Genomic DNA, 12,430 nt, shown 5'->3' with positions numbered 1-12,430 from the left:
CCCCGTCTTAGCACATGCCCCGATGCCGCTCTTGCAACACTTGCTACCACTTGCTACCGCGCTGCCTGCCGCCCTCCCCAGGGGCTCCATATTCCTTCTTGCGGCAGGCTGGCAAGAATACCCCTGACGAGAAGGGCGAGTGCTTTCGAACTAAGTAAAATAGAATTTGAATGTAGCTGCTGCTAATAATGACTCCAGTGGTGGTGGTGATCGTCGTCGTCGTGGTGGGCGGGGAAAGCGTTGCGTAGGAGCTTTCGGGAGTTGGGGCTTGGCAATCAAAGTATTGTGGAAGGGGAGGCCCGAGGGTGTGAAGGGTCGGGCAGGGAGTACTTGAATTTAGAGAGACCGGAGAGAGATCCTCGGGTTTACGGGTGTTGGGGAAGAGAGGACTTCAGATTTATGGTTTACAGATTGAAGCCTTAGGACCCAGGAGTGGAGCCGGGGTGCGTCCTTGCATCCTCTTTCGCTGCCCACCTGCAGCGGCTTGATTTACAGCACCACGGATTAACCTATGCCTCGGCTCCTTTAACTGGGACTCACGATCCCCAAAGCTGCAAAGAACTGGGTTGCAATTGGCCAGTCCGTGCCTCAGGTTGGAGGTACAACTGGCTGAGGCTCTGGGCCCCGGGAAGCATTCCCTCACGGGATTGGCCGGGGCTGCCAAAGGGCCCGCCTCCCTGCGCATAGGCCTCGGTCGGGTTGGGTAAGGGGCTGTGGGGCCCAGAGACCGAGCGCTTTGGGGAACATGGCGGCGGACCTAGGTCAGATTCCTGATGTGGACATTGATTCGGATGGCGTCTTCAAGTACGTGCTGATTCGAGTCCACTTAGCAGAGCCTTCCGGGGATCCGGCGAGGGAGTGCAAAGAAATCGTGCGTGGCTACAAATGGGCTGAGTACCACGGTGAGGGCGGGGCCTTTGCGCCCTTAAGGGCGGGACGAAGGTTGGGGGCGGGGCCTTAGCCTAGCAGTTGCTGGGGGCGGGGTTGTGACTGCTACTACATCACGATTTGTACTAACGCGTAGCCAGGCTGACCTAGGAACGTCGGGGTTTAGGCAGAAAGGAGTGCCATGATCGGGACCTTTTAAATTCCGTCTCTCACTTCGAAAGTGTCTTCTTCCTCCCCTTCATCTTTGTGCCACCGGGGGGAAGGGCTCATCTCCTGGGAAAAAGACCACCAAGAGCTGGAGCTTCTGACCCCATATCCAGCCCTAGAGTTTAGTGTGGGGCCAACAAGGGTGACTAGGGCATATCCTGAGGTCACTTTCCCCACCCCAGCGGACATCTATGACAAAGTGTCAGGCGAGCTGCAAAGGAATGGCTATGACTGTGAGTGCCTAGGCGGCGGGCGCATCTCCCATCAGAGCCAGAACAGGAAGATACACGTGTATGGCTACTCTATGGTGAGCTCCAGTCCCCAGGTCTCAGCCAGACTGCAAAGCTCACCTTTGTGAGCCTGACCCCCCCGCCGCCCTACCCCCACCCCCCTACACACACATCATGCCATTCAGGCCACCTGTAGGACTCTGAAAGTTGGAGCTACAGAACCCTTACTTAAGGGCTGTGTGGCTTTTCCTTCCCCCACATTTCCCAAATGACACGAGGGTGTTTGGAAGTCGACTGCCTTGGGCTACCTCCCCTCCTTGTTCCAGATCCTGATGGGTCAGTGCCCTGGCTCTTTAGGAGCCCTTGGACCCACCAGTACTGGGGTCAGATTCACAGTCCTGACCATGTCGACCCTTTTTCAAAAAGTTCACCTTGGCTCCTCAGGCATCACCAGTCCTCAGCGTGTTCCCAGTATGGTTAGGATGGTAGGATTTGCTTACTTTCTCCAGCGCTATTGCTGCGGCTTCTGGGTGGACTCCCAAAGCAAAAAACTAGCAAACTGGTGGTCATCCTCTCTCTAGGGTTATGGACGAGCCCAGCACTCTGTTTCAACTGAGAAGATCAAAGCCAAGTATCCTGATTATGAGGTCACCTGGGCTGATGATGGCTACTGAAGCTCTGCCCCCCAGCAGCCAAGTCAAGTCTCTGCTCTTGCTGGGTTCTATCTTGATGGGCTGGCCCTGTGATTTCCTTTTGTACCTTAGGCAACATACCATCTGCCAGGCCTTAGAGGCCAGACCAATCTGGTCCATAGGAATTAAAAGCATTGATATGCCTACTAGTCCCTGACTTGTGTCTTGCCTTCTCTACCTTTGGATTGCCACCGGATATACCTACTCAGCTTGGGGGCCCTGGGGACTGTTGGTGCATACTCAGCCCCTTAGGTTTGAATAAGGGAGCCCCTGCATTGCAGCCATTTATGGCTTGATTGCTCCTCCATGAAGCTGCTATCCCCAAGGACATCTGGGCGGAGGCCCCACAGGCCTTGCACAAGAAGTCAATTCGTGGCCACCCAAGGCCTGGGGTGCCCACAAGTGCCCCTTCCTGTAGTTCATCCAGGAGTCCCAGCAGGAAAGGGTCCTGGCAACCATTGTCCCGCCAGCTGACAGGCTACATTTTTCATCTGTTCTCAGGCCAAGCCTGATATCCCTGAGTGACCACAGGAAACAACCATCCATGCATGTGTCTCATTCACTTGGGACTTTAACTTAGATGGTTCTTGGTCCCTGGACCATTCACTCTCTCTTTGTACTAACCCCACCTCACTGTACACGGCAGTGGGTAGGCACAAGCTTAACCCCTGCTCTAAGAAGTCTTACACACCATGTGCCATTATAGTGAGTTGAGTCCTAGGGAAAGCCAGACCTGGGGCCTCCCTCACCAGATTAGAGCCACCCTTTGTCAGCTCTGTAGATGGCAAACAGACACCGAGATACCCCGTATAGGCTAGGGGACAGAGCTAAGGCAAGACAAGCCCCAAGGTCTCACGACAGTAAGTCATAGGCAGAGCCAAGCTCCATGTGACAAGATCTTTAGAACTCTGCCCCCAGCTGCAGGTCTTTTCATGGGAGAATGAGTTTGTGGGCCCATCAAGACTTTCTGATCACCAACCACGCAGCACATGACTTCTCAGAATAGTTTTTGTTTTGTTCATTTTTTTAAAAGATTTATTTATTTATTTATTTATTTATTTATTTAATGCATATGAGTACACAGTAGCTGTTTATAGACATCAGATCTCATTACAGATGGTTGTGAGCCACCATGTGGTTGCTGGGAATTAAACTCAGGACCTCTGGAAAAGCAGTCAGTGTTGTTAACTGCTGAGCCATCTCTTCCAGCCCCTTGTTTGCTTTTCTGAAATAGGGTTTCTCTGTGTCCCAGAACTCTCTTCATAGACCAGGCTGGCCTCAGACTCATAGAAATCGATCTGCCTCTGCCTCCTGAGTGCTGGGATAAAAGGTGTTGCTGGGCGGTGGTGGCTCACACCTTTAATCCCAGCACTTGGGAGGCAGAGGCAGGCGGATTTCTGAGTTTGAGGCCAGCCTGGTCTACAGAGTGAGTTCCAGGACAGCCAGGGCTATACAGAGAAACCCTGTCTTGAAAAAAACGAAAAAAAAAAAAAGTGTACACCACCACACCTGGCCACTCAAGGCAGTTTTTAAAGATGAATAGGAGACTAAAGATGGAGCTCAGCTTGTTAGAGCTTGACTAGGAACAGGAAATCCCCATGTTTAACCTAGAGCACCACATAAGCTAAGTACACCTGTGATCCCAGCACTTGGGAAGTGGAAGCAGAACGATCAGAAATTATCTCCAGCTATGTAGCAAATTCAGGCCAGCCTGGTCTAAGTGAGTCCCTGTGTCAGTACATACATACACATCAGAACAGTTGACAGTGGCACGGCTTGAGTTATAAGGGGTGTGAAAGAAAAGACACCACGCATGCCCTGACATGGGACTTGTTCTGGTCCCCTAAGCACAGAGCAGAGGAAGCTTGTGAACATACGCTGATGGCCACCTGTAGCAGCCAAGCAAAGTGCCCTGACGTCCTTGGCCTGCACCAGGGCAGGCTGCAAGCACCATGAAAGAATCTTAGAGCCTTGCCAGTGGGGTCCCCAGCCTTTCCACATTCCAATAGAAACTTTCAGTGGGAAGGGCAGGGCAGGGCAGGGTAGACACACAGGATGGCCAAGAACCGACCTTTGGTCAGAAAGAGCCAAGTAGAGGCCCTCTTCTAGGGATACTTTTACAACTGGATGCTTAGCCTGTCATCACTGGATGGGACCCAGCCAAGGGGCTGCAAGTATAAAGGAGCTGAGCCCTTTCCAGTGAGAGCTAAGTCAGCCTGTGAGGCCACGGTGGACTGAGAACTGAGGAAAGTCTCCTCTAGACTGCACAGCCTCACTTCTACTGGACATTCTCTAGCCTGGCCATGTGCCTGCCTAGCCACTTCCTTTCAACCTGGGTCCTATTTATGGGTGAGTAAACTGTTGTCTGATGCTAGTTGGTATGATGGGGACATTCAAGACAAACCAACAGGGCTGGAGATTGCCCACCTAAATCTTCTCTCCCTGTCCTAGAGGAGAGGCCACAGGACATCACAGGTGAGCATCTCCCTGGCTCTCTGTGCCTTTGCCTGCTGCTCCCATTGTAGAGCATGTACACAAGTCCCTGGTCATCCATCAGTGTGTCCTCCTTTTCTTTCTCCCCCACCTTTTTCTTTTTCTTTTTTTGGTTTTCCAAGATAGGATTTCTCTGTGTAGTCCTAGCTGTCCCAGAACTAGCTCTGTAGACCAGGCTGGCCTCGAACTTAAAGAGAACTGCCTGCCTCTACCTCCCAAGTGCTGAGATCAAAGGCGTATGCCAACATCACCTGGCTCTGTGTGTCCACTTATGGGAGTGGGTGGGGGGAACCCTACTGGAATACCTTCCAGTTCCCAGTCATGTAGGCTCCTTCTTCTCAAGACCCCCTTTCCTGTCCTGGCATGCAGGGGCTCTGTGGGGTTACGAAGGTGGGAAGGCGTTCTGTTGACTTTCAGTGTAGATCCTCTGTGTCAGTTCTTAGTAGATGCCAGGTTACTCTCTATATAATCTTATAGGGCTGAACTCCGAAGTAATTGACAAGTACCCTGGCCTGTTCAGGTCTGGGGTTTCTTTGGATATAGAATTTATACTGTTTGCTGGGCAGTGGTGGCTCATGCCTTTAATCCCAGCACTTGGGAAGCAGAGGCAGGTGGATTTCTGAGTTCGAGGCCAGCCTGGTCTACAGAGTGAGTTGCAGGACAGCCAGACCTACACAGAGAAACCCTGTCTCGAAAAACCAAAAAAAAAAAAAAGAATTTATACTGTTCAAAATAGCCAGTCAGGGCTGGCAAGGTGGCTCAAAGGGTAAAGGCATTTGCTGCCAAGCATGATGGCATTTATTCAGTCCCTAGGTCCCACATGGTGGAAGGAAATAAAAGAGTGCCACCTCAGCTGGCCTCTGACCTTAAGGTCTGTTGCACTGCACATATATGTACACAAATGCATACATATAGATGTTTAAAGAAATAGGCAATCACCTTGCCCTCTGATTACTTGGTCCCACAGTTACCCTGCCAGCTGCACAGTCCCTAGGCAAGAGCTGGATCCCCAACCACTGCAGAAGCCCCATCGAAGCTGTATGCAACTTTGTGTGTGACTGTGGGGACTGTTCAGACGAGGCTCAGTGTGGTGAGCTGGACAGGAGGGAGGGTCAGGGAGTGTAGTATAAAGCCAGACCCATGACCCCTAGCCCATTCTCATAGGTTTCCACGGAGCCCCAACTATCCCAAGCACCCCCTTCACCTGCAACTTTGAGCAGGACCCCTGTGGCTGGCAGGACATCAGCACCTCCGGCTACCGATGGCTTCGAGACCGGGCAGGGGCAGTGCTGGATGGTCCTGGGCCTCATTCTGACCATACACATGGCACTGACTTGGGTAAGGCCTAGGGAATCCACGTCCACTCACCCCCTCCCTCTTATCTTGGTTTCTTGTCTGGTCTCCTAACCTCTCACCCTGGGCCAGGCTGGTATATGGCTGTGGGAACCCACAATGGGAAGGAGCCATCTACTGCAAGTCTGCGCTCTCCTGTCATGCGTGAGGCAGCCCCTACCTGTGAACTGAGGCTCTGGTACCACATTGCCTCAAGAGGTACATGCTCTGGATCCCTGAGGCCCAAAGCTGAGTAGCTCGGGGAAAAGGCTGGGTGAGGAAAAAAAGTAGCTACAGAAACAGCAGGAGGCTCCAAAATGAGGGTCAGGGTACAGCTGGTGGGAGACACCAAGGGGCTGAAGCTGCCTCAGGACCACTCAAAATACTACAGGTGTCGCTGAGCTGCGGCTGGATCTGACCCATGGTGTGGAGACACTGACTCTATGGCAGACCTCAGGACCCTGGGGTCCTGGCTGGCAGGAGCTGGCAGTGAACACTGGCCGCATCCAGGGTGACTTCAAAGTAAGCAGGGTGGTCTGCCAGGCTGGGCACTGTGGGGAGGGTCTGGGCACTAACCTTGGTCCCATGGACCGTTCCTCTCTCCAGGTGACGTTTTCTGCCACCCGAAATGCCACACACAGGGGCGCTGTGGTCTTGGATGATGTGGAGTTCCGGGACTGTGGGCTGCCCAGTAAGTCTGAACATCATCCTGTCCAAACCTGGGAGGCTCCCTTATTGCCCGCCTTCCTGAACAGAACACTAAAGAGAATGTCAACTATTTCCCACCCCAGCTCCTCAGGCCAGGTGCCCCCTGGGGTACCACCACTGCCAGAACAAGGCTTGTGTGGAGCCCCACCAGCTCTGTGATGGTGAAGACAACTGTGGAGACAGATCTGATGAAGACCCGCTCATCTGCAGTGAGGCTGGGACCATCTAGGGCCGGGCAGGGTGAGGGATTACAGAATGAAAGTGGGAGACTAGATCTTGACCTCTGAGTCCTTCATTCTGGGTGGGAAAGCCACTGTTTCCCTGGAACCAGGGCCATCTGACTGTAGAAAGCCTTGCTAAGTGGCCCTGAGAGCCCCCCCACTCTCACTCCTTAGGCCACCACATGGCCACTGACTTTGAGACAGGCCTGGGACCATGGAACCAGTTAGAGGGCTGGACCCGGAACCACAGTGCTGGCAGCATGGTGAGCCCTGCCTGGCCCCACCGAGATCACAGCCGGAATAGTGCATATGGTGAGGTCTCCAAGGGGCTCTGGTCATGGCCTTTTCCACCCAACTTCTTTCAATGACCCTGGCCCATTATTTGTCCTCTCACAGGCTTCTTCCTCGTCTCTGTGGCCAAGCCTGGCACCACTGCTGTCCTCTACAGCCCTGAGTTCCAAGGCTCAGTCTCCTACAACTGCTCGGTGAGATGGGAGTGTCAGAAAAATGAGATACACTGAGTTGCCTCTCCTGACTCTTGAGATGCCAGAGACCCCTCACAGCCTGAGATTTCTTCTGTTCCAGTTTACTTTCTATTACTACCTGCATGGGTCTAAGGCCAGCCACTTCCAGCTGTTCCTGCAGGCACAGGGGCCTAAAAACCCCCAGGCCCCTGTCCTACTGCGAAGCCGCCATGGAGAGCTGGGGACAGCCTGGGTCAGAGACCGGGTTGACATTCAAAGTGCCCATCCATTTCGGGTAAGGCTGGTCAGGCAGTGACTGGGATCCAGGGGTGGGATCTGGGGAGTCCTGCCTAGAGCACACCCAGGGGAACACTGGGATTCTTTAGTCAGTCCTGAAGACTATTCAGTGGGAGAGGTTGAGTGTTGGGAAATTTATGACATAGCAGTAAACAGATGGGGAGGGTACCAGAGGAGACAGGACAGAATAGTCCTTGGCACTTCCTGAGCCCTCCCTGCCCTCAGCTCCTTCTAGCCGGGGAGACTGGTCCAGGAGGCGTCGTGGGCCTCGATGACCTTATCATGTCCAGCCACTGCACATTTGCTCCAGGTGACCTTCCCAGGCCCTGCCCTGCTTGCCCAGGAGAAGCAAGGCTGCCACCCACTCTGACCTGACTTCAGTTCTGTTCTAGACATGCCCTCCATGCAGTCAACGCTTTCTGGACCCGTGCCATTAGCCCTCTATCCCCAGACAGCCATCAAGCTGCCTCAGCAAACCTGTGAGCCAGGGCATCTCTCCTGTGGTGAACTGTGTGTGCCCCCTGAGCAGCTGTGTGATTTCCAGCAGCACTGTGCAGAGGGCGAGGATGAACAGAAGTGTGGTGAGGCCAGTCAGAACCTGCATGGATTCCACATGTTTAGGGAGCTGGCCTTTGCGGCCTTTCAGAGCAGACTACTGTTGTTGCAGGCACCACAGACTTTGAGTCTGCCTCTGCTGGAGGCTGGGAGGACATCAGTGTAGGAAAGCTGCAGTGGCAACGGGTTGAAGCCCAGGAGGGCAGGAAGTCTACTGGGAATGCCAACCAGGATGCTTCTGGTGAGGCCCACACTTCCCCACAGGAGCCACTCCTCAGAGCATCTGTAAATTACAGATACCTGAGCAATGAGGAGGTACCTTGCTCTTCCCACAGGGCACTTCCTATCTCTGCAGAAGGCCTGGGGGCAGCTAAGATCTAAAGCCCAGGCTCTCACACCTGCTCTGGGCCCTTCTGGCTCTCACTGTGAACTCCACATGGCTTATTATTTTCACAGTCATCCCCAAGGTATTACATGCCCCTGGCCCCAGGTTCAGTCCCCAGGAGCCCCCTGCACAGCAGACAGGGTCTTAGGATGACCCACCCCCACCCATACTAATTCCTTTGATTAGGCTTCTTGGCACTGGTTGTGGTAGAGAATGGCTTCCGGGAGCTGCTGTGGCAAGCCCCAAGCAGCAGCAGTGGGGGTTGGACAGAAGAGAAAATTCTTCTTGGGGCACGGCGCCGGCCGTTCCAGGTAAGGCTGGCAGTCCAAGATGGGAAATCTGTACTGAGCTAGCCCCTGACTGACAGTCTTTCTCCCCTATCTGCCTAAAGCTGGAGTTTGTCAGTCTGGTGGACTTGGATGGCCCTGGCCAGCAGGGGGCCGGGGTGGATAATGTGACTCTGAGAGACTGCAACCCCATGCTGACCACTGACAGTGACCAAGGTTCCTCCTACCCATCTCCCATCCCTACCCAGGAGCCCTACCTACCTGCCTAGCCCACCTCTAATCCTGTCTTAGGACAGCTGGGAAGAGGGCAGACAGTAGTGCTGACCCCCCCACCACCACTACCCCCAGAGCTCTCCTGTAATTTTGAACGGGGCTCCTGCAGCTGGCACACAGGCCACCTCACAGATGCCCACTGGCACCGTGTAAAAAGCCACGGCTCTCAGTATGACCACACTACTGGCCAAGGTAGGGGAGTCTCTATGGCCTGGGAGAGGTCAAACTGACAGAGCAGTTCCGTACCTCGGTTTTTCACTCCCTGAAGGCTTTTTCATGTTCCTGGATCCCACGGACCCACCTGCTCGAGGCCGAGGTGCCCTCTTGCTCACAAGACCGCAGATGCCAGTTGTCCCCAAGGAATGTCTCAGCTTCTGGTACCACCTGTATGGGCCCCAGATTGGTGAGAGCCTCAGCGCTGACAGAGCCTCTGTTTGATTCTGGTGCCCGCTTGCCGAGGCACCAGGAGCTGGAGCTGGGGGCTGGTCTCCTCTAAACTTCACTTCTTTGCAGGGACACTGTGCTTGGCCATGAGGAGGGAGGGGGAGGAAGACATACTGTTGTGGTCCCGGTCGGGCACCCATGGCAACCGCTGGCATCAGGCTTGGGTCACTCTTCACCACCAGCCAGAAGCCAGCACCAAGTACCAGGTGAGGAATAAGCTTAGCACTTGTTAGATGGTGTGGCTGCCCCCCACCCCCACCAACTATGACTCTCCACCCTCAGTTGCTGTTTGAAGGCATCCGGGATGGGTTCCATGGCACAATGGCCCTGGATGACATGGCTGTGCGGCCTGGCCCCTGCTGGGCCCCCAAGAGCTGTTCCTTTGAAGACTCTGATTGTGGCTTCTCCCCAGGGGGCTGGGGGCTGTGGATGCGCCAGAGTAATGCTTCAGGCATTGCTTCTTGGGGTCCCTGGATAGACCATACCACAGGGACAGCCCAAGGTACTTGGCCTGGCAGATGGGGGGAGGGGGGTCATGGAGGGCTAGCCAGGGCAAGGCAAGCTGATGCTGGTCTCCCTTCCCCAAGGGCACTACATGGTGGTGGATACCAGCCCAAACTTACTGCCCAAGGGTCATGTGGCCTCTCTGACTTCAGAGGAACACCAGCCCCTGTCCCAGCCTGCCTGTCTGACCTTCTGGTACCAGATGAGCTTCCACAATCCAGGTGAGGAGCTATAGGAAAGGGAAGGACCCCTGTCCAGGACTAGGAGCTACCAAGGCAGTGAATCTCGCTGGTTCTTGGTGCTTAGGCACTTTGAGGGTCCACGTGGAAGAGAGCACAAGGCACCAAGAGCTCAGCATCAGTGCCCATGGTGGATTTGCCTGGCGCCTGGGCAGCGTCAATGTGCAGGCTGAGCAAGCCTGGAAGGTGAGTGCCTGAGTGGAAAAGAGGAAAGCCACCTCATTTTTCAAGGGTTGCTAGGACCTGCCTGCAGGATCTGTGTGGCTCTGTACCCTACAGGTAGTGTTTGAGGCTGTGGCTGCTGGTGTGGAACACTCCTACATGGCTCTGGATGATATTTACCTCCAAGATGGGCCCTGTGCTCAGCCCGGTGAGCAGCTTGCTATGGCCTGAGTAGCACCGTATCTACACCAAAACTCTCGACTTCCATCTAGCCCTGCCCAGAAATAGTGCTATTCACTGGGGCAGCTATGCTCACCTGCCAATTTCCTTGCAGGGTCCTGTGACTTTGAATCTGGCCTGTGCGGGTGGAGCCACCTGCCCTGGCCCAGCCCGGGTAGGTACAGCTGGGACTGGAGCAGTGGAGCCACCCCATCCCGCTACCCCCAGCCTTCAGTGGACCATACCCTGGGCACAGAAGCAGGTGTGCACTGACTGGAGCAGAGCATGGGCTGGCACCACCTCACAAAATTAGGCAGTGTTCACTCAACTTCTCTCAAGTTAGAGCTATAGACATCTTACCCTCTCATTTGCAGGCCATTTTGCTTTCTTTGAGACCAGCGTGCTAGGTCCTGGGGGCCAGGCAGCCTGGCTGCGCAGCGAGCCACTGCCAGCAACTACAGTCTCCTGCCTCCACTTCTGGTACTACATGGGCTTTCCTGAGCACTTCTGTGAGTGGCTGGGCCCTGGGTGGAGGGGAACAGGGGCTCAGGTTAGACACAAAGGCATCTTCCAGGAGCCTGACCTGCCTTGGTCCCTGCTCTCAGACAAGGGTGAGTTGAGAGTGCTCCTGAGCAGTGCCCAAGGCCAGCTAGCTGTGTGGTACCAGGGTGGGTACTTTCGGAACCAGTGGATACAAGTCCAGATTGAAGTGTCCAACTCTGAGGAGTTCCAGGTGAGGTCCCAGGTGAGCTATCCTCCCTTCCCTCTTGTCTGTACCTCCAGATACTCAGATTTTCCCTTCTCTGTCAGATTGTTTTTGAAGCCACTCTGGGTGGCCAGCCAGCCCTGGGGCCCATTGCCCTTGATGATGTGGAGTACTTGCCTGGACAACACTGCAAGCAGCCTACACCTAGCCAGGGTAAGCACTGGACTCCAAGATGGCCAGACTTGCCCTGACCCTGCCAGGCTTGGGTTGGTGGTCCAGATAGCTGTAAGTATGCTGTGCCCTGCTGGGGCAACCAGCTGAACCAAGACTGGGTTCTGTGCTCTCCCCACTATGCCTCATGGGCTGAACATAGGGGCTGTATCAGCTTTTACTGTCTCCTCCTGGGCAAGAACTATCTTGAAGGAACTGCCAGGTTAAGCCAGAGACCACAGCGGGTGTGGCAGTCACTGGCTACCATTATGCCCAGAGGAAGAGGTGGAACAGGTCTGCCAAATTGCACATACAGATCAACAAAGATCCTGGAGCCAGCAAGCACTGGAGGGGTCAGGCAGCCCCAGGCTCACTCCCTGACAGTAATCCTGGGAACAGAACCTGACACAAGGACTGGGAGCTATGTGGAGGGTTCACGTGACCTCTTTGTCCTCAGGTGAAGTGGCAGCACTTGTGTCTGTGCCGGTTGCCATTGGAGGGGCCCTCCTCTTTTTCGTGTTCCTGGTGCTCCTGGGCCTTGGGGGCTGGTGCTGGCTGCAGAAGCAGCACTGCCCCGGCCAGAGGAGTACAGGTGCAGCAGCCTCTGGCTTTGACAATATCCTCTTCAATGCGGTAGGAACCCCCAAGTGTGGGCACCCGGGAGATCCTGCCTCCATGTTTAATGAGGGGAAAGCAGTAGTGTGCCAGGACTCAGGAAGAGGCACCCTGTCAGATCCACACTCAACAGCAGCTGTCCAATATTCCTTCTCTCTTCCTAGGGTCAAGTTACCCTCCCAGAATCAATCACCAGCAACCCATAGAGCACCCCAGACAAGGCTTGGCCTGACACGGCAACTCTCACAGCATCTAAACCTCACAGGCACCTGACTGTCTCCGTGTGGGCCTGGATGTAG

General features: G+C 54.6%; 2 protein-coding genes and 1 long non-coding RNA gene across 3 annotated transcripts; 2 read left to right on the top strand and 1 right to left on the bottom strand.

The window, feature by feature from the left end:
- Positions 1-364: 364 nt before the first annotated feature.
- LOC116089833 lies at positions 365-1,939 on the bottom strand. Its single transcript, XR_004118478.1, has 2 exons — positions 1,757-1,939; positions 365-1,161 (listed from the first exon to the last, which is right to left on the bottom strand). It is a non-coding gene; the product is annotated as an uncharacterized LOC116089833 (long non-coding RNA).
- Positions 651-2,166, top strand: Phpt1 (phosphohistidine phosphatase 1). Its single transcript, XM_031369369.1, has 3 exons — positions 651-902; positions 1,278-1,402; positions 1,907-2,166. Exons 1-3 carry the CDS (start codon positions 746-748, stop codon positions 1,997-1,999), a joined length of 375 nt encoding a protein of 124 aa, XP_031225229.1. The 5' UTR covers positions 651-745; the 3' UTR covers positions 2,000-2,166.
- A 2,196-nt stretch (positions 2,167-4,362) lies between these two features.
- Mamdc4 (MAM domain containing 4) lies at positions 4,363-12,430 on the top strand. The gene is given in 29 exon segments (XM_031373176.1): positions 4,363-4,366; positions 5,478-5,600; positions 5,675-5,848; positions 5,936-6,061; positions 6,234-6,364; positions 6,449-6,533; positions 6,634-6,759; positions 6,946-7,083; positions 7,168-7,256; positions 7,357-7,530; positions 7,758-7,842; positions 7,925-8,113; positions 8,200-8,328; positions 8,423-8,554; positions 8,659-8,783; positions 8,864-8,975; positions 9,108-9,224; positions 9,301-9,435; positions 9,546-9,682; positions 9,759-9,978; positions 10,064-10,201; positions 10,287-10,405; positions 10,499-10,589; positions 10,716-10,862; positions 10,975-11,109; positions 11,206-11,333; positions 11,411-11,519; positions 11,974-12,149; positions 12,296-12,430. Coding segments are annotated over 29 exon segments (3,729 nt in total).

This window comes from Mastomys coucha, unplaced genomic scaffold (genome assembly GCF_008632895.1).
Source record: "Mastomys coucha isolate ucsf_1 unplaced genomic scaffold, UCSF_Mcou_1 pScaffold15, whole genome shotgun sequence".
NCBI classification, from domain to species: domain Eukaryota; kingdom Metazoa; phylum Chordata; class Mammalia; order Rodentia; family Muridae; genus Mastomys; species Mastomys coucha.
The sequence above is the reverse complement of the archived record's forward strand: the minus strand, read 5'-3'. Positions and strand labels throughout refer to the sequence as shown.